A 23,441-nucleotide genomic window follows, 5' to 3' on the forward strand; every position below is an offset into this window, starting at 1 on the left:
TTTGGGGCTTGAGTATTCAGGAAAAACAAAGAAAAACAAGCAGAAGTTGCTGCACGAAGAACCCAGCTCACTTTGAACACAAAGTACAAGGAGCAGCCTTGCTTTGCTCGCCAGAGCACGGCACAACAGCAGTGGTGTGGACACAGGGTGAGGTATTTACAACTTCTCGTTGTTATCCTTGTGTGCACTTTGTGCCACTTGTTCCGCCTCTAACAGCGCTGCTGTGTTTTCAAATCAAATGCCGTGTTTTGATGTTTTGAGCTTGATTGCCAACAGTTTAGCCAGGTTTGGAAGAGTTACCTTTAGCTGCTTGGGGAATCGGCTTGTTTGAAAGGTGCTGGGGGAATGAGGACAGAGCTGGTCCTGAGTTGTGTTTTCATTTCTTTCGGCTTTGTCCCCTAACTCTCTTTGTCCCTAACACATTGTAAACACCATGTGGACTCCTTAAAATGGATGAAAGGAGAATATTGCTTTGATTTCTATTCTGCTGGGGCTGTACAGGGCAATATGGGGCATCCACTTCTCCAAGTAAATAGCTGGGGTGATGGCGGAGAGCAGGAGAGAAAACCTTCAAGGGAGGAAAGCAGAAGATGCGGAGGATCTGTGAAACGACAGAGCCCATCCCGTCGGTCTGCTGGGAAGAGGTGAGGCAGTTTCATAGCTGACGTTCGTATCCCGAGAGGATCCCATCCCTGAAAATAAGAGCTGACAGTCATGCTGCCTGAGTAATTCCAGCTACGGAGGTGACAGCCACTGACTCTGCGGTTCCATGGGGCTTTGGACAGCGGGGCAGAGATGTTGGCCTGTACCCGTGGTGAGGTACCTGCAGGAGCATGTTTGCAAAGGCCGTGACTTGCGATAACGAGTGAGTTGTAAGGGCGTTGTGGATCCATTGTGGTTTATGACTTCCTCCAGGCTTCAGCACATAAAGATGATTTATGTAAATATGTTTGCTATATATGTGTGTGGATAGATAGGCAGCTGTAGAGATGTTTGAGTTCCTCACAGCAAATTTTCTGTATTCTTTGGGATAATTTGTGCAGTAAATTTCTCTGTTTCCTGAACAATTGATTACTTCACAGCCTGAACAGCAGAAGGGTAGCAGGGAAGAGACTGCTTTTCTGAAGGGATCTCCCTTCATCCGCTCTTTTCCTGTATCAACACCAGAGCTCAACCTTTTTCCCTATCTCCATTCAACAACTTCTCTCGGAGGCCCCCTCATCCTCTATTATCACCGCTGGACAAGGGGGCTCACGGCTCCAGACCCTTTTATCTTTCCTAACCTGAGGTACGTTGGCATTCAGGATGTCCCACTATGTTTGCTGATCCTAACAGATCCATGCACCAGAATCTCTGGGGGTTTTAACGGGGGTGGCAGTTCTGGGCTGGGAGGATGGCACCGGTCCCATTTTGGGGTATTTGAGACACTTGCTGGAGCTTCAAATAAGCACGTAACTTGTGAAAGGGTTTGGAGGCGACACGAGTTTTTTCTTATCCTTGCTGATCCGTGAGATAAGAATTGTAATATTGTCCCCGAGAAATGTCAATGGGAAGAGTTTCCTTTCTGTTTGAGTAACAACGTGTTGTTTTTGGAAGTCACTGTCTATGGGAAGGGAGGCACCTGCAGTTAATTTTATCCGTTCCTGTGTAAGTACGGACCTCCTGACGTTCCCAACCCGCAGTTCAGTGGGGTCGTGGCATTATGTACTGGAATCTCCAATTTTATAAATAACGCTGATTTTAGTGCTGATTGGAAAACCTCGAATTCATTTGGCGCTCGCTCGCTCCCAGGTTGGTGCAAAAGTACTGAAGCCTTGCGTGTGAGTAAAAGCACTTGGGCTGCTGCTTTTCGGGTGAGTTGTTCCCGTGGTGTTGGAGCACAGGGAAGGACTGATGCTGTCAGAGCATTCGAGTGCTGTGAGTATCTGACAAAGTCTGCCCGAGTGGCTCGTGGTGTTCCCTCAATTTCACTCGCTAACTCCAGCCAGCGCCAGGCGTTGCCGGCAGCCCTTTTTGCAGAAGCACGTCAACCTCGTGTTTTCTGTGCACTTCTGGTTTTCACCACTTATTTTGTGGAGCCTGGGAGAGCTGTCGCTTTTGGTCCATAAAGCAACCAAAAGCCTTGGTGCTCCTTACAGCCTCCTGGACCACTGCGGCCACACTCGCCCTGGGCATGTTTGTGCTGCGGTGACACCCCTGGGAGCTGCTCGCTGCCGTGCTCGGGGCTTGGGTTTCTCCTCCCTGGTCTCGGTGACATGAAGAAATAATTGAAGGACACAAGCCACAGCGCAGAGGGGTTGGCAGCATGCTGTCCTTTTTGCAGCAGCCCTCTACAAACCACGCTGCTATGGAGTTGTAGATGTATACCTAGTCTCCTCTGGACAGGGTTTTGGTTATTTAATAGCTTCTCTCATTCTTATGATATGTGATTGTGCTCAGGGTAGGTGTCACCTTGGCAAGTTCTGATTAAATGCTCACAAGAAAGGTGGTCAGAAGTTAAAATTATATATATTTTATGGATAAAACTTACAGAACAGTAGCAAGCAAAATTAAGTGACTTGCTGAATTTGAAGCTGCCTTGGCAGGTGAATTAATTTAATCTTGGAAGTGATCAAGTAAAAAAAATATATATATATTGTGTAGAACATGCCTTAATAGATAATTTTATAAGGAGACAAGCTTCATAAGGATTTCAATGCTGCTTAGTGCTTGTAGAAATTCAGGAAACCAGGCTCTGGTGCTAAATTAAGGTCCCGTGCTTGCAGCACTCGGAGGAGCGTGCCGTGGGCGCTCGTCCCGGCCTTGCCTTTCCTTTCCCTTCGCTTTTTGTTTACAATTTGAGCCGCAGGCACCCGATTCTGCGGGGCTCGCCGTCCTGCGAAATGAAATCACAGCTCCCACCGCGACCGCGGCTTCAGCCTGTGAGTGCGTGGGGAGGGGATTACTTGGCTAAATTTACGACGGATACTACGGCCGCTTACAGTAAGAGAAAACAGGGCGAGGGAGAGCTCCGCTACCCCGCGTCACACACGCCTGCGTGTAGCATTACACCGGCCTCAGCGCTGGCATCCAGCTATGCTCCTCGCGGCCAAACCAAGCCGTTTTAAGCGGCGTCAGCGCCGGCTTCGCGCCGCCTTGGGGTTCCCAACGCTGTGGGCTCGGGGGGCAAGCGGCTGGAGCCTGGATGCCTCCTGCCCAGAGCCTGGATGCCTCCTATCCGGGCAGTGAACGCATTGGCTGCGGCCGCGGGCGGTGCTGCTGCTGCCGGGCTGGCTTCCTGACCTGGACTCGTGCGGATCAGGAGCTGCTCGGTGGCGGTGGAAGGAGCTGGGGCAGCAGAAAGGGATTTTGGGGGGCGGTGAGGAGGGGTCTGCGCCCTGCTGCTGCTGGCCAAGGGGAGCAGCTTGCAGGGAAAAGTCACGTCCGTTCGGGACCAGCCGGCACCGCAAGCATCCAGGAGCATCTGCCCAGCGTTACACGATGTTTGTCCAGGGGACTTAGGACTTATTCATGACGCATACCTCTTATTACACCCAAGCCCCCTCTGTTTGAATAACCCCCCCTCATCACGCCCAACCCACCCTCTCACTGAGTACTCAGCTCGCCCAGAACACAGCACCATAAACCCCTCGAGCGGCAGGGGGCCCAAAGGGAGAGCAAAACTTCCCCAGGGTGATTTTTATTTTCTTTTCCTGACAACTCGCTTGCTATTGTTTTGTTAGCAGGAAGCAAAAACGAGAGCTGAGACAAACGTTTTCAATCACACTTTGATATTCAAATTGTGCTCATTAGCTGGGCGCCTTAGTGCTTAATTGACTTTCCTGTTAAATGGGGATCTTCTGGGTACTGGTGTCAGCTGGGGAATGTGTTTGCAGTTTCCGTGCATTTTTGTTTCCACCTGCAGCCCCGGGAAGCGGTGAAAGGCAGGAGGGACCCACGGAGGTAGGAATTCCTTTGCGCTGACTCTGCTGCCTTTTGTCCCCCCCAGCTGGGCCTCAGCTGCACGAAGAAATGTCAGTTTGAATCTCTAATCAGAAAGGTTTGTAAAATGCATTGTTTCCCAAGTCTCTGGAGCCACCCTAGCTAGCTAGTTAAATATTTATTCACCCCTGGACCAACAGGTTTAAACCTCTGTGTCAGCTCTGTTTCTCCCCCCATCCAGGGCAGATTCGTTACATGTCGTACAGTTTATCATCTTTGGATGGGGAATTTAAAAGCCCCATTCTTAAATCTACTGATGAAGAGGTCTGTGTGATTGTGCTGAGCAGCTTTGCTCTGGCATCGGTGCAGAAATACTTCTTCCTGAATGAAGAGAATTGACTCTTTTCCCTATCGAGAGAGGAAGGCATAATGTTCCCCAAAACATCAATTCCTGCAGCGTGGACCAGGGGCTGTGCAGGAGCTACGTATGAGCTCAGGTGGTGCCTCCTGGGACCTCCTGAACCCCACCATCGTCCCCAAAGCATGGTCTCGTTGTAAAGCAGGGCCTTTTTGCAGGCCATGTCAGCTGCTGGAGTCTACAAACCTCGATGACAGAGGGGTAATGAGACGGACCTGGTCTGCACCCCCCTGTTTGGTGCTCTCCTGCTCTGTAAGGGTAACCCTGGAGGAAAAAAGCCCCTGCCTGACCCGTTGGGAGTCACATAGCCTGGGTGCTCTGGTAGCACTTCCAAGTGGCAGTAAAGGTATGCTGGAGAGCTTTCTGCCTGATTTTCAGGTGCTCAGAAAATGAAGCACCTTCTAGCACGCATACTTTGATAAAGTCAGAATGGCATCTGTTCAGGATCCTCCATATCGAGGGTTTGCACAAAATGGTGATTGACAGCTTATTGTCCTGAGGCTTAGTGCAGGGGGGGGAAAAAAAAAGCATTGCCTTGGCTGCTCTGCTTTCTTCGAGTTGTCTTTTAGACATCAAAAGCTCTTAGAGCGGGAGAGAGAAACGTTAAGAACAATTTAAAAATAGCTTAATTGTATCCTCCCAAAACCTTTAGAGTTGAGAATTCAAACAGTTTCTGCCCTGTGAATATTTGCAGCTGAGATTAAGATGTGTAAACAAGCACGGGACTTTGAAGATTAGTTTCCATTACCAGTAAAAGCTCTTGCGTGGCGTAACGTAAAGGAGGTGCCATGTGTCACTGGGGGTTTGGCACGAGGGCCAGCTTCTCCAAGCTACCTGTTTGCTCCCCTGACTCCTTATTAAACAAATTTCTTCATATTTTAAGCTCTGAAGTCCCTAAGCCTGGAGCAGCCCCTGGGGCTAGCCTTTTGCCTCCTGGACCGCAGTGAGCGCTGCTGAAAACCTTGACATTTTAGGCTGGAATCAGTAAGTTTGATAGTGCTTTGGACTCAATTCTGGAATTTTCTGTCTGCGTCCTTCTGTTGCCAATGTTTCTAATAAACTGCAGCCACGACATCTGTTGCTAGACTGCGCTCCATCTGTGGCCTGGTGCAGGACGTGTACCCGGGTTTTTTCAAACAAGCACCGCGCTTTGTATTTCGTCTAATACGAGGTGTCATCTGCAAGGTGCTTCCATTTACTTTCTGCAATTTCGGTCAGTTGTTTCAGAGCGTTTCAAAGCAATGGGTTCACAACGTGAGACCCAGAAAAGGGCAAAAACTTTGTCAGGGGAAACGAAAATGGCTTTGAAACGCTCGCCGGTGTTTCGTATTGATGGGCAAATCCTGGGGGACGCCCGGAGAAGATACCTGACGTGGGAGCAGTCAGATATTTACGAGGTCAAATTAACCTTAGGAGAGTTTCAACTTCAGCTATTTCATATTTTTCAAAGGATTTGTCAGGCTGGAACAAACCAGAGGTTGCTCATCTTCGCTATCCCGCCTACCGCAGCGCCTGCTGCTGCTTCCAAGAAGGGCATTAACTCCTTTAGCACACTTCTGCAATCCCTTAGCAGGGGCTGAGCACAGCAGAGGGGTTTTTTTCTTCCTAACCACAGCTGGTGATTTGATGGTAAAAACACTGGTAGCACGCTGTACCATGGATCCTGCATGCTGCTCCTTTGGTTGACTAAAACTAAACCACATTCTGCTGCTGGGCTGCTCGCGCGTTAGCCAGAAGTTAAAAATAACATTTTAGCCTCTGTACATCAGTCTGCCTGGAACATCCCCAAGAAAAGCCCCTCCTGCTCCAACGCTGAATATCAAGAAAAATGAACTCCTTAGGCCAACCGTCGTGGCTTTTTTTTGTTTTGTTCTGTAGGAGAGAGGGGCAGTTTCTGTACTTTTATCTGCCTTATTTTTGCGGATTGTTTTTCTGAGGAGTTTTTTTTGTATCATGCAGTTCACCTAACATTGCCTAAGGTGAAAATCTTGGGTTTGTCCATCGCTAGTGCAGTTAGCAGGCGTGTTTTGGGGCTGTCAGTACCCTGGACTGGAGGCATCAGGCAGCAGGGTTTGGCTGTGTGAGCGGCAGAGTCAGCGTGCCTGATCTTATCCTTCCTTCTGCTGTCACCTTCCGTAGGGTTTGGGTTTTTGCCTTGACCCATTCATTTTAGAAACCGTCCCTCCTGGAAGCTGTGGGGCAAGCGACAAGCTGGCGTTGCCCAGGGTTGGACAGCGTTGCTGTGCTGAAATGCAGTCATAGCCTCTTCCAGAAAAAAAAACAAAACACATACAAATCCTAATTTGGGTGGTATTTTATATTGTTTCCTCTCTGCTCTTTTCTGGTACTGAGCACTTGTGAGAATTGCTGTGAACCTGGCATCATTTCAATGGAGGTAAGAGGATAAAGAGGCATGCACTTTTCTGACCCAGGGGCTCTTGGTTTCACTGCTTTTAGCATCCTGACTGGGGAGAAGACTGGGGTGGCAAAGCCTCCATCGGGAGGCTGGAGGGGTGGGCAGCAGCTCGTGGCAATGCCTCCTCCCTCCTGCTGCAGGTGAATTTCTTTTCGGACTGCTTATTCTCTATGGACAGAAAGCTCGGGGGAATTTGAGGTCAGAGGCTCTGTGCTGCCATGCAGTTAAATCCAGGCCCATGTCCCCATTCCCTTGCTCTCAAATTCTCTCTCCTGTGGTTTAAACGGCAGCATCAAAGCTGCACTTGGCTTTCGTGCTTGCTCTGGATTAAGCTCTTGGGTGCAGTTGGTTCAGCCTCGTGTGAGCAGTGAGACCGAGGGTGAAGGTGCTGAGCAGTCAGTGAGGTGCCAGGACCACGTTTCCCTCGGTTTGCTCCACGTCCCCTCCAGCTCCTGGGTCAGCGTTAGTCACGGTGTTTTGCCCTGAGCTCTGCTGCCGCTTGCTTTCCATTTCAAAGCCCCAAACCGCTCATTAAGAGTGTTGCGAGGCACTAAGTAATGGATAATTAAAAAGCAAGCCAGAAAAACCTCAAGCACTTGTGGGTGCCCTTCTTCTCGGGCTGGCTGGGAGAATCGCCGACGAGCTTGTGCTGGCTCCAGGGCAGCAGCTTCCTCCTGGGGAACTGGTGATACGCAGATAGGAAGCTGAAGGGTTATGTAAAGGTATTGTTGAGCATGCATTATTCACAGCATTTTCATAGGAAATCCAGTTTCTTAAACTAAGGAAGTATCTGTCCCAGCCTGGAAAGCTTGCACTGCGTGGATCTCCTCGCCTCTGGGCTTCAGGAGTAGGGTTGGCGTCACCAAAGCACTCCTGGGAGCCTCCCAGTGCTGGGCAGAGAGAAGAGGAAAACTTGGTTTTCTGTTTTTGAAGATGAGCTTTAATGAGCTGTGAATGGCAACACGCTTCAAAAATATTCTGAAAATTTGGAGTTTGTAATTGGAAAGAGGAGTTGAGGCAGACTTCTGCGCTTGATGGGTGCCTGTTTGAAAAGAAGGTCGCCAAGCCAGGCAGGACAAAGTGTGGTTGCTGCTAAGGCTTTTGTGGTCGTGCTTTGCTGGGCTGTCCTGTGACACTCAGTTTCTTTTTATCTTTTCTCTTCACAGTCTGTCCAGCTGCCTGCAAGTCGCAAGGCTGCACCTCCGATGGCCAGTGCTGTCACAGCGAATGCCTGGGGGACTGCACGGAGCCCAACAACCCTGAGAAATGCGTGGCGTGCCGCAACTTCTACCTTGATGGCACTTGCGTGGATGCCTGCCCGCCCGGTTACTATCACTTTGAGGGCTGGCGCTGCGTGACCTTCAGCTTCTGCCAGGAGCTGCACAACAAATGCAAAAACGCCAGGGAGTCGGGGTGTCACGTTATCCACAACAACGAATGTGTTCACGAATGCCCGTCGGGGTACATCATGAATTCCAGCAAGTAAGTGCAGGCGTCCCCAAGTAAAGGAACCAAGCTGTATTTCGGGTGTTTTTCTGTTGTTTTGTGTCCTTTTCTTCCTCTTGGATAGAGGGTTTTTGTATTCTGTTTCAAGGCCAGGAAAAGTTCCTGGTGCTTGAGTGCCTGTGATAATTACCTGGTCTACTTTAATATGATTTGCAAACTAATACCTTGCTAATTCAAGCCATTAAAAGCAGACAGGTTTACCCGTGGTGTGCCAGTAGTTTATTCTGCTTCTCTTACTCTCAAGTCTGGAAAAACTGGGAGAGGGGGGTTGAAGGCGAGGACAAGGAAAAGGAGTGTCCTCAGGTTGTGGTCTTGGTCTAATTGAGTGAGACAAGGGAGAATGAGAAGCATCAGTAGCACTGCTTACCTTCCCCTCCAAAGCCGACCTCAGACTAGAAAGCTTTGTTTTTAAGCAGAATAGGGAAAAATTGTGTCTAATCAAGAGAGCATAGCGGATTTGATCAGATCATTCTTAGAATATCTGTCCCTCGTCCCTGTAATTACTTTCGTTGAGCAGGTTCAAGCTGTGCCAGACATAAATGGACAATGTAACAAACAACTGTAGCATGAGTCAAAGCAGGGAACAGCCATTCCGACTATTCCCAGGCTTTTTCAACAAAGAAGTTAAATAATTTATGTTGCTGAGCTGTTTATCGCTGAAAACTTCGTTGTTTGTCCCGCAATAACATTATATATTGTGATGAGTCAGATTTCCTATGAATATTGGTAGCTTTGTGCCCGCATGTGTTTGCTCCTGACATAACAAATTCAGGGAATTCGCTCTAACAGGACTTTCTATTCCATTTCCTGTTTTGCTGTTCGAAAGAATGAACCAGCAGCCCCCAGAGCTGATGTGCTGCTGGGGTAACAGCAGCCCTCTCCTCTCTCCTCTACTTGTTCCAGGCTGCTGTCAGTAGGACCTCGCAGCACTGTGCTTCTCCTAGGGCATTTATTTCTCAGAACTAGTTGGAAACACATTCTTGTGGTGTTATGACCAGGGCAAGCAATCATCTTGCTGCCATTTAAGCAGCATTTCCCCAGAGCACAAAGCACATGCTTGCTTGCCTTTTTTTCAATGCAACTTTACATGAAGTCCTTAATCACTGGATTCCCAGATGAATGGCCAGTAATCCCCTCATCAATTACATTTTTGGTTAATGCTCTTGGGGTGGAGAATGGGCATGGGTTTTTTGATCTTGAAGCCCTGGGTGTGCGTAGCACTGTACAGCATCGTGGTGACTGGGCAACTCAAAATAGTCAGAATTGCTTCATTCTGGTTTTTGTTGTATAGAAAGGACAGAGTGACTAGAGTGTGAAATATGGAAATGACAATTTTAAGAATAACCAGTGGTTATTTGGAGTTCTTCAGAGCCTTGTGCTGCACACTGCGAGTGACTCCCACGGTGTATTGTCAGGATGCTTTTGCTTTGTGTCGATTGCTCTGCTTTTGAGAACTGCTGGAGATGCCCCCAGAGTATGTTCTGCAGAAGCATCTCATCTGTGTTCTCGACTCTCTTGTCTTTCAGCCTGCACTGTACTCCCTGCGCAGGGCCTTGTCCAAAGGTTTGCGACTTTGGGAAGGAGAAGACTATCGATTCCGTGACATCAGCACAAGAGCTCCGTGGCTGCACGGTTGTTAATGGAAGCTTAGTTATAAATATCCGGGGAGGAAGTAAGTTCTGCATGAGTAAGGGGGTAGGGAGCCCTGGGTGTCAGATCAGTGAATATGACACCATCCAGGAGCTGGGGCTTTTCTTTTTAGCTTTGACCGCTCTCTGAATCCGAGAGCGATTCAGAAAAATAACTGCAAAGGAAAGGCTCTTCTCATAGTCATTGGGGTGTTGTGTTTTGTTTTTTTTTTTTGCTAACTGATTTTTGTAAGATCTTTTGGATTGATGCAGAGCAGTACCCTGTAATCTGCTTGGGCTCTGATATCAGTGTTTCTCTCCGTGCTATCAGAAAACTAAAACCGATGTTTTTCTCTCCATAGATAACATAGCAGCTGAGCTAGAAGCGAATCTTGGCTTGATAGAAGAAATCTCAGGTTACCTAAAAATTCGCCGGTCTTATGCCTTGGTTTCTCTTTCTTTTTTTCGTAAACTACATCTGATCAGAGGAGAAACATTAGAAGCTGGGTGAGTTCTTTCAAAAGATATTTTAATGCTTTGAAGTGTAAGGAGTACCGGTGCTATCAGGGTGATTTGTATTGATAAACAATCCCTATGTTATTTTTAAACATTCCTCTGCCCATGGCTTGTGGCCTGCCAGGGAAGATAGTTTGCATTTGTTTTCTCTTTGGTGTCTAGATTAGTGCATAAGGGCGGGTGAGGGGGGGAAGGACTTTCAGTGGATCTCCTCCCAACCCACATTTTCATTCTCTACTTTCAGGAATTATTCATTTTATGCCTTGGACAACCAGAACCTTCGTCAGCTCTGGGACTGGAGTAAACACAACCTCACTATTGCACGAGGCAAACTCTTCTTCCATTATAATCCCAAACTGTGTTTGTCAGAAATCCACAAGATGGAGGAGATCTCTGGGACTAAGGGGCGTCAGGAAAGGAACGACATAGCCCTGAAGACAAACGGCGATCAAGCCTCATGTAAGAAAGTTCTAGAATGCACTGAGACTTGCATCATTTTCCTTTCCCTTTGTCTTTGCTAACTTCATGCTCTTAATGTCTCTCAGCCTAGCCTATGATTTTTTTTTTTGTCCAGGGACTGTCCTTGTCCTTTTGGTAAAGCACCAGGCATGTGACTTGCTGCTTGCTTGTACACAGTAGTGATACTGTCAATATGCCATGAGTAAAAGTACTCCTGGGTGCTGCATCTGGCCAGGAGCCTACCTTGGCAGCTTTGGTTTTCAGCAGTTTTCTCTTTGTGTGCTCAGCTGTGAGACTTTTCAGGGTTGAAGGCATTGTTGAGTCTTTCTGAAGAGTGTAGCACAATGTAACCTCAGTCCAGACTGGGACTTGGTGTTACTGCTGAGTACCTGCTTAATTGTCATAATCTTCTTTCCCCATGTCTTGAGGTGACAATATGCTCACACAATAAACACAGTGGTGGAGGAACAGGATTTTCACCCATCTCTGGAGCCATCTGAGGGAGTTGCTGTGGCAACTGTCAGAGAGATTTTTCCAACAATTTTTGCTACGCCTTTTAAAGGTTTTTAAGCTAGTAGCTTCCTTTGACAACAACAATAACACAATGCCTGTATCAGCATGGCTAAGGAGCAAACATGCTGTGCTGCTTTATGCTCTAACTAAAATCATGCCACTGAAGGTGTAGTTTTGTAGACAGGTATTTTGGCAGCAATAATGCCATAATTACATCCCAAACCTGCTGTTTGTTCCCATTCTGTGCCACACACAATCCCAGTTCCCTGTTTATGCCAGGAAAATTTACAAGGCTACATAGTGAACCAGACTGAAGAAGTACTCTGGGGTAAAAAACAGCAAGCCATTTCTGCTTGCTGTTCTTAGCTTGTGTTGTGTCTCAGCTCTGCTCGGATTTATTTTGTAGCCCCACAAAGTTTTAAATCACACAGGATCAAGAGCAAGATGGCACATAAGGTTTAAGCAGGTATTGCCACTGAAGCCCCCAGTGTTCGCTGAATTATGATTTCAGTTCCTTGCTCTTTTATTAGCTTGCAATACTGCTTAGCACATCCTGTGGCAGCACTGTTTCTCTGCAATTGGTGGCAATGCTGCTTAAACGTCCCCTTCCCCAATTCTGCCCTTCGTTATGCGATGTAGCTATTTGTGAACAGACCTTAAAACTGAAGATCCTTCAGCTGAATCAGTTTCCTGGTCTGGTTTGCCACATATCAACACAGAGAGCCTTGCCAGCACAGTGGGGAGTGGGGAACGTAATGACTACCTATCTAAAAACTGGCAGTACCAGTGAAAAAACATACATGGAGCCGCACCCTCTGGGATATCGCAGCCCCAGCTTGGGCAGAGTGAAGGCAGCACAAGGCGTTAGCTGTCTGTAAAGGTCATCTCTTCCCCTGAGACACTGGCAGGATCTTCCCACATTTGGGGATGAGACTGGATTTGGGGTCCAAATGCAGCTCTTGTGGCTGTGTGCAGCTCCCAGGCTGGCTGATGGCTTTGTGTTAAAGGCAGCTGGAGGAGACGGTCGCGTTTCTTTTTGCCAGCTTTCACCCCCCCCCCCTGCTCTGCTGTTCTCCATGCCACCCCCTACCTGAAACCACACGTTGCCAGCATGTTTGGCTTTTTGTTTGATTTTATGTTTCAACGCTAGTTTTCACATTGGCAGCATCCTGTTTACGAAAAAATAAAAAAAGGGCACAACACCTTGTTTGTTCTGGATGCGGGGCAGCGAAATGAATGTTCTTCCTCCCTTGTGCAGCTACTGCAGGAATGGCAAATCCCATCAGAGCTACACAGTTTGTACTTCTTGGGCTGTTTGGACATACCATATCGTAATGCTTCCCTTGAGAATCAAAACTCCACCCTCCTGCAACTGTTTGTTGTCCTTCGCTCCTGTTTGCGAAGGGACTGTGCTACTCCCGGGCAAGGCTGAGAATTCACTCATTCTGAAGGCAGTGCCTACAAAAACTGTGCAAACCGAGTTGCTGGGTTCAGCTGTATATATTGTCATTAATTTAAAAATGTATTTCCTTTAGATTTCCTGCTTACTAGCTTTTAGTTAAACTTGGGTTTATTTTCTTAAAGTCATAAAAAAAAATTGAAGCTGGCAGAAACCTTGGGAGGTCATCTATTCCAACCCCTGGCTTAAGGCAGGAATAACGTGGAAGTAAGATAAGTTTTTAATGAGTAGTTCTCAATGCCAAGGTTCTCATATTTATCTGTGGAGAACAGAAACTTCTAAAATAATGAAAAACAGAAAACTCTTTTTTAGCATTAAACAAACGATTGTCCTTTCTCTTTTGTTATAGGTGAAAATGAATTGCTGAAATTTTCTTCTATTAGAACATCTCATGACAAGATCCTGTTGAAGTGGGAGCCGTACTGGCCGCCTGATTTCCGTGATCTTCTGGGATTTATGCTTTTTTACAAAGAAGCGTAAGTGGCAGCTTAAGGAGAGGGTAGCTCCAGTAACCCATGGTTGGGCTACAAAACGATAGCCATGCTGGGCTTCCACAAACAACAGCTGACACTGAAGAGTAGATATTAAGACTGCTGTGGTCATAGCTAATTAGGAGCCAGACAGTCACAGACACTACACTTAAGTTTCTGATGTTACCCTTTTATATAAATGATCATTAAGTTCCCTGACTTAACTTAGTTGTATACAGTGAAAATTGCTCATTTAAGAGCAACCCAAACATCAGTTGTTCCAACTGTTCTAGACTTGCATGCTCTATCCATCTCCATAGGATAAGGAGGCATTTATTCCCGTTTAGGTAGGAAACAGTCTTTTAAAAATCAAGGTTACCAAACTGGTTTCCATTAGGCTGAAAATAATTAGCTGAGATTTAGTTGTATGGATTGGCTGTGGGGTGGTACCTGATCTGTGGTCCTATTAGGAGGCTGGGTTACAAAGGCCCCTGTGCTTCATTTTCAGAATACATAGGAGAGATGATCAGACTTTCTGCAAGGTGTAAGGGATTGTATCTTTCGTGGATGTCTTTAGAAATGATGTTCCCAGAAGCTTGAAATTGGGATTTTGTTAATTTGAGCCTTTTTTTTTTTTTTTTTTTTTTTTTAAGTCCTTACCAAAATGTGACGGAGTTTGATGGACAAGATGCTTGTGGGTCAAATAGCTGGACAGTTGTGGATGTTGACCCACCGCCACGGTCAAACGAGCCCAAAGCCCAGGCCCAGCCAGGCTGGCTTCTTAGGGGCTTAAAGCCATGGACACAATATGCTGTGTTTGTTAAAACCCTGGTCACCTTCTCAGATGAACGAAGGACATACGGTGCCAAGAGTGAAATCATCTATGTCCAGACCAATGCTACTGGTCAGTATTATTTTAAATTAATGTTACATTGCAAATATAAAAGCAAAACAGACCTGTCTTCTGGCTGGTAGTCACGAGAGTCCCATATCTATGAATCTTTCCCCTAACACTGCTGCTCTACATTTGTAGGAAGGTATTCCTAAAGAAATGGAAGACTGTATGCTTCCCTGGATGGGGAGGGGGTGCCAGTGTGCACTTTTTCCACGTGCTGTGTGTAGGGCTTGTGTACACTGGTGTGTCTTGCTACAGGACTGTTGGGTGTCAGTGGGCCTACTACGGAGAGCACTGCTTGTTCCCAGGGAAATGGAAATGTTCCCTGTGTTTGTTGAGGTCTCTTTCAGAGCAGTGGAAGTGACCTCTTGTCTCTTTTCCACCCACCCAGTTCCGTCAGTTCCGTTAGATCCGATATCTGTTTCCAACTCTTCATCCCAAATTATTCTGAAGTGGAAGCCACCGTCAGAGCCCAACGGGAACATCACACACTACCTGGTGTTCTGGCAGCAGCAGGCCGAAGACAGTGAGCTGTATGAACTCGATTACTGCCTAAAGGGTGAGTTCCACTTCTTGCTCTGTGCCCTTCTTTCAGGCCTTCCAGATGGTGGAGCTATCTCAGCATTGTATGGAGATTTTGCACACACCCTGGAGGTGCTCAGGATGCCTAATTTTGCTGTTCTGAAGTCTGTTGTACAATAAACAGGCTGCCATGTAGCTGCATTCTCCCACTGTTCAGTCACATTATACATCAGTCACTGTTGCCAAGTCACATGCAAACAATCTCCAAAACCATTTTTTCATGAAGTAATCTAACATATATTTTTTATTTGTGCATCTCCCTTCTGCGCTTGTTCTTTTTAAACTGAGTAACCAGTTTAATAGCAGCTATGGAGACAGTAAAGTAAAACACTGCAGTGTTTCTGGAGATCAGTGACCAAGTTCATTTTTGAAGGCACCTTGTGCTTCAGGTTTTGGATTTATTTCAGGATTCAGAGTTTCACTGAGGACTCTCAGTCTTTCTGCAGCTCTGTGTTACCCAAACTGAGGTGAACAGGGGTAGGACTCTGGTGACAGCAGCATTTGAGCTTCATTTCAGAGCTAGCATAGTTTTGAATCAAGGCCCTGTTGTAAGAGAGGGAACGCTGCTCAACCCTAGATATGAGACCGTGGGAGGCCTAAATGTGCTATGAATCCTGTGTACTCTAGTTTTGGATCTTGCTAAGATCAAACATCTGCTTCTGGCATGCCAAGCATGAGTGATAATAGAATTGTTTTGTCCGTAGGATTAAAGCTGCCCTCAAGGACGTGGTCTCCTCCTTTTGAATCTGAAGACCCTCAGAAGTACAATCAAAGTGAAAATGAAGATGTCAGCGGAGAGTGTTGTTCCTGTCCTAAAACAGACTCTCAAATACAAAAGGAGCTGGAAGAGTCTGCTTTCCGCAAGACGTTTGAGAACTACCTTCACAACGAGGTTTTCGTCCCCAGGTATGAATAGCAAAACTTGCTGCCCACATAGTCTGGGGTAGGGAAGTGTAATTGGTTACTAAACAAAAGTGTGGGGCTGGACACGGCCGTGTTGCTTGTCTGTCTGGGATTCCATGGGACCGTCAAGTCCAGCTGAATGTGTGTCAGAGGCTGGTGAGAGCTGAGTGCCTACAATTAACGGTATTACAGATCTGGAAGATTCCTCTCTATTTCCTGTCTCTGAATTCTCCTCAGCCTGAGAATAAAGGGCAAATCCTCAACAAATAGCTAAAACCCTGTATCTCACTTAAACTTGTGCGAGGCCAAAAATAGCCATTTTTTTCTGCCTTAAAATTTTGTGATCTAGCTTTTCATCCAGTTGAAGAGAAAGGGAAGTTTTACCATGCCACAGCCTTGTCCTTTAGCGCGGTATTTGCGGTCTTCCTTGCACTTAGTCTGGGAAATACTTCCAATACCATGAGGAATGCAAGTGCTGTGGGTGGTGAATGTCCTGTTTTGAATGGCACACACAGTGTCACATTAAGTGGTGTTGAATGTCTTCACACTTCATATGCAACTTACAGAGGAAGCACTGGGAATCAGGTTAGGCTGTAATGATTTACCCTCTTCACTGTCATGTATTTTGTGCTCTAAATTTGTTCTCTGCTTCCTGCCCTTAGCTATTAAACATTTACTTGCAGCTGCTTGACAAAAGCTACCTTTCTTCAGCGAGTGTTTTTGTATAACTGAGTGAATTGTAGGCAGTGTCTCTTCTTTGGGAGTCCGATTTGATGCCTGCAGTTGTCACGTGGAAGTTTGTGCAGTCACTCCGTTTGCTATTTCTTTTTTTTTAGTGCTGATCAGGACAAGTTTCAGTGTGCAAAGTGCTGGCAGGACACACCATCTTTAAAAGCAGAGGAGAAACAAGCCATGTACAAAAGCCAAACTCCTCCTGATGTAGGCAAACAATACTGACAATCTGATTACTTTTTTTTCCTCTTTTTCCTTTTCCTGTTTTTATTTGATTTTTATTTTTATTTTTATTTTATTGTGCAGCCAGCCCAGGATGCTTCTCAGGCCAGTTTCTGGGGTATGTATTTTAGGAAGAAACCAATCACCAGGATGTGCCACCTTGTCAGCCTGCTAAGGAAGAAATCTCTACTTCCCCAGGCTAATTAATCTTTTTAGCACAAGCCTCTTCTGTTACAAGTGAGCAGTAAAGATACCGTCCTGCTGACATGCATCCTCTCTTCTCTGACAAGTTTCAGGCTGTGGCAACATAAATTAGAATTTTCCTGTAAATACTGTGCCTACTGCCCGTTCAAAGGGCAGCCTGTCTAGAGCCTGGCAACTGAGCATGAAGTGTGTTTTACTTCAGGTTCTCTTTTATGATGCTCCTGATAGTTTCAGCCTCTCTCGAGGTGCTGTGTGGACACCCCTTGAGATAAGAAGCCTTCTGCTGGTCGCAGGGAGGAACTTCAGTGACGAGGACAGAAGGTGGCAGGGTGCAGAAGACAGTGCAGTTGAGAAGTGACTCCCCCTATGTGTTGTCTCCTTGTTTTCCACGTACCATTTTCCCCCTCAGTCCTGTTCCCAGCCATTGGATCCCTGTGCAGTATCCAGCCAAGTACGAGGCTGTCCTGCAGATCTGCCATGCCCTGCTTTGGTCCGGGTCTGATCTCACCTGACTTTTTCAGAACCCTGCTGGAAATCCCAGAAGTTGTTCCTTCCCCATGTGCACAGCTAACTAGCTACTCCAGGAGAAACTGTCACAAGTCTTGTGGGCTGATTTGCTCTGGCACAGGCAAAGCAAACTAGAAGTGTCTAAACATTTCTTGCCATAGCCATGTTCCTAGTTGGAGCTAGTGGGTATCTTTACGCCACCTGCTTTGAAACCTCCCTTTGTAGCTGAACAAAGTGGCCATCAGAAGCTGATGCTTTGTTTCTTCTTTCATGTGTTATTTGCTCTTACATGGAAACAAGTTTTGCACAGATTGGAGCAAAAGGGGGATCGAACGCTGGAGCAGGTTGCTCAGGGGGGTTGTGGGGTCTCAGTCCTTGGAGGTACTCAAAACCCAGCTGGATGTAGTCCTGAGCAACCTGCTCTAGCTGTCCTTGCGTTGTGCAGGGGCTCAGATTAAATGATCTTGGGAGGTGCCTTGCAACCTCAACTGCTCCATGACTCTGTGGAAAGCATGGAAAGGTTTCAAAAGTAATAAAAGTCCTGAGAGGCAGAGGGGAGGTAAATGGCTGCTATTCAGGATGTGTTCTCATGTATACTCTCAACCATCTCTACTGCAGCAGCAGTCTCACCCTTCTCTCTGTCTCTGTCCTTCCGTCTCTCTTTCTGTCACACACGCTCATGTTATTACACACATTAATGGGCTACAGGTCTGAGAAATGACTCACATTAAAAACAACTTCTTTTTCTAGGATTCCCAGTCCAGTCTGATTAATTGTGTAGACAAATATGTAAATGCTTGTGCCAGCACAAGGGGGAAGGGAGGCAAGCTGCTCTTGAAGCAGCAATGACAGCCTGTGCCAGTTTCAGGTGTGTGGAAAAACTTGGTTTGAGCTAGCTAATGCATTTTTAAAATCCCTCAGCTCACCTCATGTTGCATGTGATGGGTTCTCACTTCACCCTTTCCTGAACCAGAAGCCTTCACGTGTGCTGACTGTCTCTGATGGTAGGGGGAGAAGGAATCTGAGACTGGGCATCTTGCAGGGAAGGTCGTTGGAGCTGCTGAAATGGCCATGAATCTTAATGGAAGTTGCAGTGGAACAACTAGGGAAGGCATCAATTGTTTGAAAATGCAACGAATTTGGCAAGAAAATTGCTGCAAATCTAGGATAATAAATGTGGGAAGACTGTGTTTACAGCTTCAGAAGCTTTTCTTGTTTTCTGTTACCAGAGGAAGAAGTTATTCTTGTGTTTTACTCTGTGTTGCATCAGTAGTCAAATTACTGTTTTACTTGTGAAAAACAAAATTCTCTTGAACGTGAGGAACAGCTGAATCCACACTTTGTAAACAGTGGCGTGCAGCTTTGTTTTGAAGTCCAAACAAGATCCTGGTTGACTGTAAAGATTGCTTCTAAGGGAGGGAGTTGGCATGACCCAGACCTGGGTCTCTGAACTCTGCCCCATTGTTAGGGGACACTGTTCAGAACAATGCGCAGGCTGAGATAACAGCAACTCCAAAATGATGTCTCTGGAGTTAATTAGTAATTAGGGGAAGAGAAAACGAGAAGCTGGAATGTGCTCTGCCAAACCTGCCGCTTGGCATCATGTTTTTTCATCAGGTGGACGAATGTGCTTACGTCGTTGCGTCCAACCCAGTGTTTAGTTGGAGGAAATCTTAAAATCAGCTTTCGGGCTGGTTGCTTTGCTGTTTGAGCTTAAGGAACATCAGGAAGTGGGGCTGGGGGTTGCAGACAAAGACCCAGCCTGTGCAGTCACCTGCCAAAGCTGTCCTGCGCCAATCATTTGCCCGATAGTCAGAGGGTGGCAGTGGAAAGTTCAGTTCAGCAGCACGGATTTGCTTCAACAGCTTGTTACATTTTTAGAGACTGGAGATGCCTCAAGTGTGGGTTCAGTTCAGGTCACTCTTTGTACCCTTTAATAGCTGCACACACATGCACACACAAACAAAGATCATCATCCCCTTAAAATACACCGCTCTGCTTTCAAATGGCATTAATTCCTTTTGTGTAACCAAATACTGTTACTGATTCACCGCCTTGGTTGGTTCCCAACCTGGAATTCCTAGCGGTGGATGTGTGGCAGGAGTTCTGTTTTGATTCTTGTTCCTTTTGTTCCCAAGGAATTACATGCTGAACGGTTTTTAATTCCGTTGAACTGATTCTGTTTATTTACTGATGAAATCTGACATGAAAGTTGGCTAGTGGCGCTCACTTGCAAACAGGGGAGTTGACAAGATCACGGGGCCGATTCTATTTTTACGGCAGCAAACAATTGATTTTCAGACTGAAGTGCAATAACTTGAGAAGCAATATTTGGTTAACAAACAGCACAGCTAATTTGTAGTCTGAATCCGTGTGTCTTAAATGCGCCTGCTGGAAAGATCTTAATAAATTTGGTCTCTGGGGAAAAGGTTAAAATTATCTGTCGAAATAGATAAGTTCAGAATTAGGGTTCAAAGCAGCAGATGTATTCCAGTGAGCTATGAAACTGGTCTTACGCTTCATAAATGCAAATTTATGACACTCGGAATATGTGGAACATCCAAGGTCGTCAGAGTTGGGGGCTGTGATATGACCTCATTTGTTCAAAGCTAGAATGTGTAGGAGATGAACTCCCAAGCATTGCAACACTGTGTGCAAGGCATCCACGAGGCAGCCTGCTAGAGCTCTATTCTGCTGAGAAGGTTCAGGAGAATTTGAATTCCCAAGCAAATACCTTAGGCCTGGATTTTTTTTTTCCCGTACACAGTTGTGCAGGGAAATCATCTCAGGGATACGTAATTCTGAAAAGCCGTGTGCGCTGGAATTTCTGTCTTGTATTGCAAATACGGGTTTTGAATTTGACTTTTCGATTGCACTCTGAGCTCTCCCATTTTAACTATTTCTTTTCAGGTGGATGCATTTATATTGGGTATAACAAATAACGTTCTAATGCATTATTTAATAGGCCATCAAGAAAACGAAGAGACCTCGGCTCTGTAGCAAATGCCACTGTGGTGATACCCACCATTGCATCCTCTCCAAACTCATCTGCAGCTGCATCTGAGAATGCAGAGGAACAGAAACCTTTTGAAAAAGTTAAGTTTAAGGAGTCTTTGGTTATCTCAGGCCTGCGGCATTTCACAGGGTATCGTATTGAGCTCCACGCTTGTAACCACGACGCTCAGGAATCTCGATGCAGCGTTGCAGCTTATGTCAGTGCCAGGACCATGCCAGAAGGTAATTAGCTTCCTGAGCTTTGCTCTGGGTTGATGGCTGTTTTCAAAATGCTGCTTTTCCCATGAGAGCCAGCTGCTTTGCAGAAACATCACGGACTGTGCTCTCTGTATGTCCTGGTAGGAGAAGATGATGGATGAAGTATTGTCAGTTTTGCATTTTGCAAAAGACATGAAAGAAAACTATTATTAATCATGACTTTGGTTTTAGCTAAGGCCGATGACATCGTTGGTCCAGTTACCCATGAACTGGTTGAAAAAAATACCGTGCACTTGAAGTGGCAGGAACCAAAGGAGCCAAACGGTCTTATTGTGCTTTATGAAGTGAATTACGGACGTCTTGGGGAGACAGAGGTGAGAATTTCTGCTTTTTCTTTAAAACAGCACGTTTGGAGAAGTAGCTCCGTGCTTCAGTCCCTCTTGTTACAAGCTGTGGTAGTGGTGGTGCTGGGGAGGCTGCTGAAAGGTAACAGCTAGAGGCTGGACTTGTAGAGACCTTTCTGCCTTTCCCTGGGTTCTTCTGGGTTCTTTTGTATTGGCATGATACCTCCCATGCCATCACAAGACGTGGCTGTGTATTTACACAGTTTAGTTGTAGCCCTGAATATGGTTTTGTGTTTGTTTATTGCTGCAAGACAACAATCCTTGGGAGTCCTTGGGAGCCCTCATTCAGTTTTTAGTAGCCCTAGTGCTTATAGTGTTCTGTCCATTCTGGTTTCCTTTTGCATGAACCAAAGTGAAATAAAACGTTGCTAGTGAATTTTATCCTCTGGAAGTCTACCTGTGGTAATGTTGAGAAATAAAAATCTCCCTCTACAGTGCCCATTCATCCAGTATTTATTTTGCTAACTTTCTGCATGGACATTCTTAGAAATTTTATTTCACAGAAGGACAGAAAATATACATGTAAATGTAAATTGCTTAGAGAAGTTAAAGCTCTGAGCAGCAGAAGAGCCTATGAGCAGCCCTAGTGCCTGCGCAGCATGCCAGTGCCGTGTGGGCAGGAGGGCTTGCCAGCTGAGGTCAGATTTCAGGGCTGAGCTCTAGTACAGCAAATGGCATATGCTGCGTGTAATCTGAACTACTCTAAACTATAAAATGTAAATCCAGGACAAGCCACTATCTTGGAAAAGACCCGAGCATGTGAAAACCGTATTTGTATACATTTGTCAGTGAAGGAGGTGAGGAAGAAATCCTAGTGGGCTGTTACAGAGCCCGAGGTTGTTGCAGAGGTAGCGTAACACAGCCTGCCCCTTCCCTCCTCCTGCAGGAAGCACACTACTGCGTTTCCCGTAAGCACTTTGCCAGTGAGCAGGGCTGCAAACTGCGTGGACTGCAGCCTGGAAACTACAGTGTCCGTATACGAGCTACGTCACTGGCTGGAAATGGCTCATGGACAGAACCTACCTATTTCTACGTGGCTGATTATTGTGAGTTCTTTGGTTTTCAACATCGTCTTTTTGATCAGAACTCAGATTTCAGTTGGAAGATGGTGGGGCTTAGCAAGGAGTGCACAGGGACCTGTAGAGGGGCATGAAATGTTTACCAGTACATCTGTTTTCCAGAAACTGGAATTAGGAATGTGTCCATTTTCTTAATTTAGCTGTTGAACAGCAGTTTGAGTTCTTGTTCTGAGCAGCCCTGCGTTCTCTACCTGAAGCAGCCTCTGGCTTCCTGCTCTTTCTTGTTTAGTCAAGGAAGAGATCTTATACAGAAGATTTGGATTTTGAGACCTGTGTAATACCTCCAATTTTCTCTCTTTCTCTCTTAGTGAATGCTCAGCCTAATATTGCTGTTATAATTGTTCCGATTATTTTTGCCATAATAATTGCTGGAATTATTGGAGCTGCTTACGTTCTTGTGAAAAAGAGGTGAGTGCAACTTCACATCATTTTTACCACAACAAGCAAAACTTTTATGTAAAGGTTTTCTTTAATTGTTGGACTTGTTTATCTTCTAATTTAGATGATGATTATAACATTAATTTAGTTTAGGAAATACTTTTTGTGCCTTTGGAAATTGGGATAGTTGCTATTTATTGCACACTTTGGGAATTAATCAAACTGCCTTCATTTGTAACATGTCAAAAGCTGCAAATGTGCTAAAGAACTTGTATTTCCCTTTCAGACAAACCGAAGGACCAACTGGGCCGCTCTACGCATCTTCTAACCCCGAGTATCTCAGCGCCAGTGATGGTGAGAGCAGTGGGGGCTTTCCTCTGTGCCTTATTTCTTGTGTAGTCATTCAGACAGTGCAACAGTACGGGACTGGCTTTTTCTTCATGGAGTTTTTCCGGTTGTCTTTACATACCACAATATCCTGTGACAGTTGTACTGTAGAAATGGCTTTTGAAAGATAGTTGCTCAATTCAGAAACGTCTCCCTCTGTTTTGACAGTCTATGTCCCTGATGAATGGGAGGTTCCACGAGAGAAGATCACTCTCCTCCGAGAGCTGGGACAGGGCTCCTTTGGCATGGTATATGAAGGAATTGCCAAGGACATTGTGAAGGGAGAGCCAGAGACTCGAGTAGCTGTGAAAACCGTTAACGAATCAGCCAGCCTCCGCGAGCGCATCGAGTTCTTAAATGAAGCTTCTGTGATGAAAGGGTTCAGCTGCCATCATGTGGTAAGCATCGCTGGCTGCCTCAGATGATTAGCAAGTGAAAGTCCCATCACATAACTAATATTTCTCTAATGCTTTTAAAGCTTGGTGTTCAGCCTACAAAAGCAGCCTTTCTGCAGAAGCAGTTGATCAAAAGAGCTGGGATCTTTATTTGTCAGATTTTATAAAATGTGTGAATCTGCTTGCATCATTTCACATTTGCTCTTTCAAAACTTCTCAGCCTTAAGTGGCTTT

The 23,441-nt window shown here is 46.0% G+C and overlaps 1 protein-coding gene across 2 annotated transcripts in view; it reads left to right on the forward strand.

The window, feature by feature from the left end:
* The window catches only part of INSR (insulin receptor), a 55,627-nt gene that overhangs the window by 23,323 nt on the left and 8,863 nt on the right, over window positions 1-23,441 (forward strand). For both annotated transcript variants that reach the window (XM_084498826.1, XM_084498825.1), the window contains exons 3-16: window positions 7,922-8,237; window positions 9,788-9,933; window positions 10,252-10,396; window positions 10,650-10,864; window positions 13,186-13,312; window positions 13,960-14,210; window positions 14,593-14,760; window positions 15,488-15,689; window positions 20,317-20,588; window positions 20,796-20,938; window positions 21,855-22,014; window positions 22,356-22,455; window positions 22,712-22,779; window positions 22,981-23,210. In XM_084498826.1, the coding sequence (XP_084354952.1) occupies window positions 7,922-8,237; window positions 9,788-9,933; window positions 10,252-10,396; window positions 10,650-10,864; window positions 13,186-13,312; window positions 13,960-14,210; window positions 14,593-14,760; window positions 15,488-15,689; window positions 20,317-20,588; window positions 20,796-20,938; window positions 21,855-22,014; window positions 22,356-22,455; window positions 22,712-22,779; window positions 22,981-23,210 (2,543 nt within the window). The remainder of the gene's footprint in view (window positions 1-7,921; window positions 8,238-9,787; window positions 9,934-10,251; window positions 10,397-10,649; window positions 10,865-13,185; window positions 13,313-13,959; window positions 14,211-14,592; window positions 14,761-15,487; window positions 15,690-20,316; window positions 20,589-20,795; window positions 20,939-21,854; window positions 22,015-22,355; window positions 22,456-22,711; window positions 22,780-22,980; window positions 23,211-23,441) is intronic.

Source organism: Aythya ferina (genome assembly GCF_964211825.1).
Source record: "Aythya ferina genome assembly, chromosome: 26".
NCBI classification, from domain to species: domain Eukaryota; kingdom Metazoa; phylum Chordata; class Aves; order Anseriformes; family Anatidae; genus Aythya; species Aythya ferina.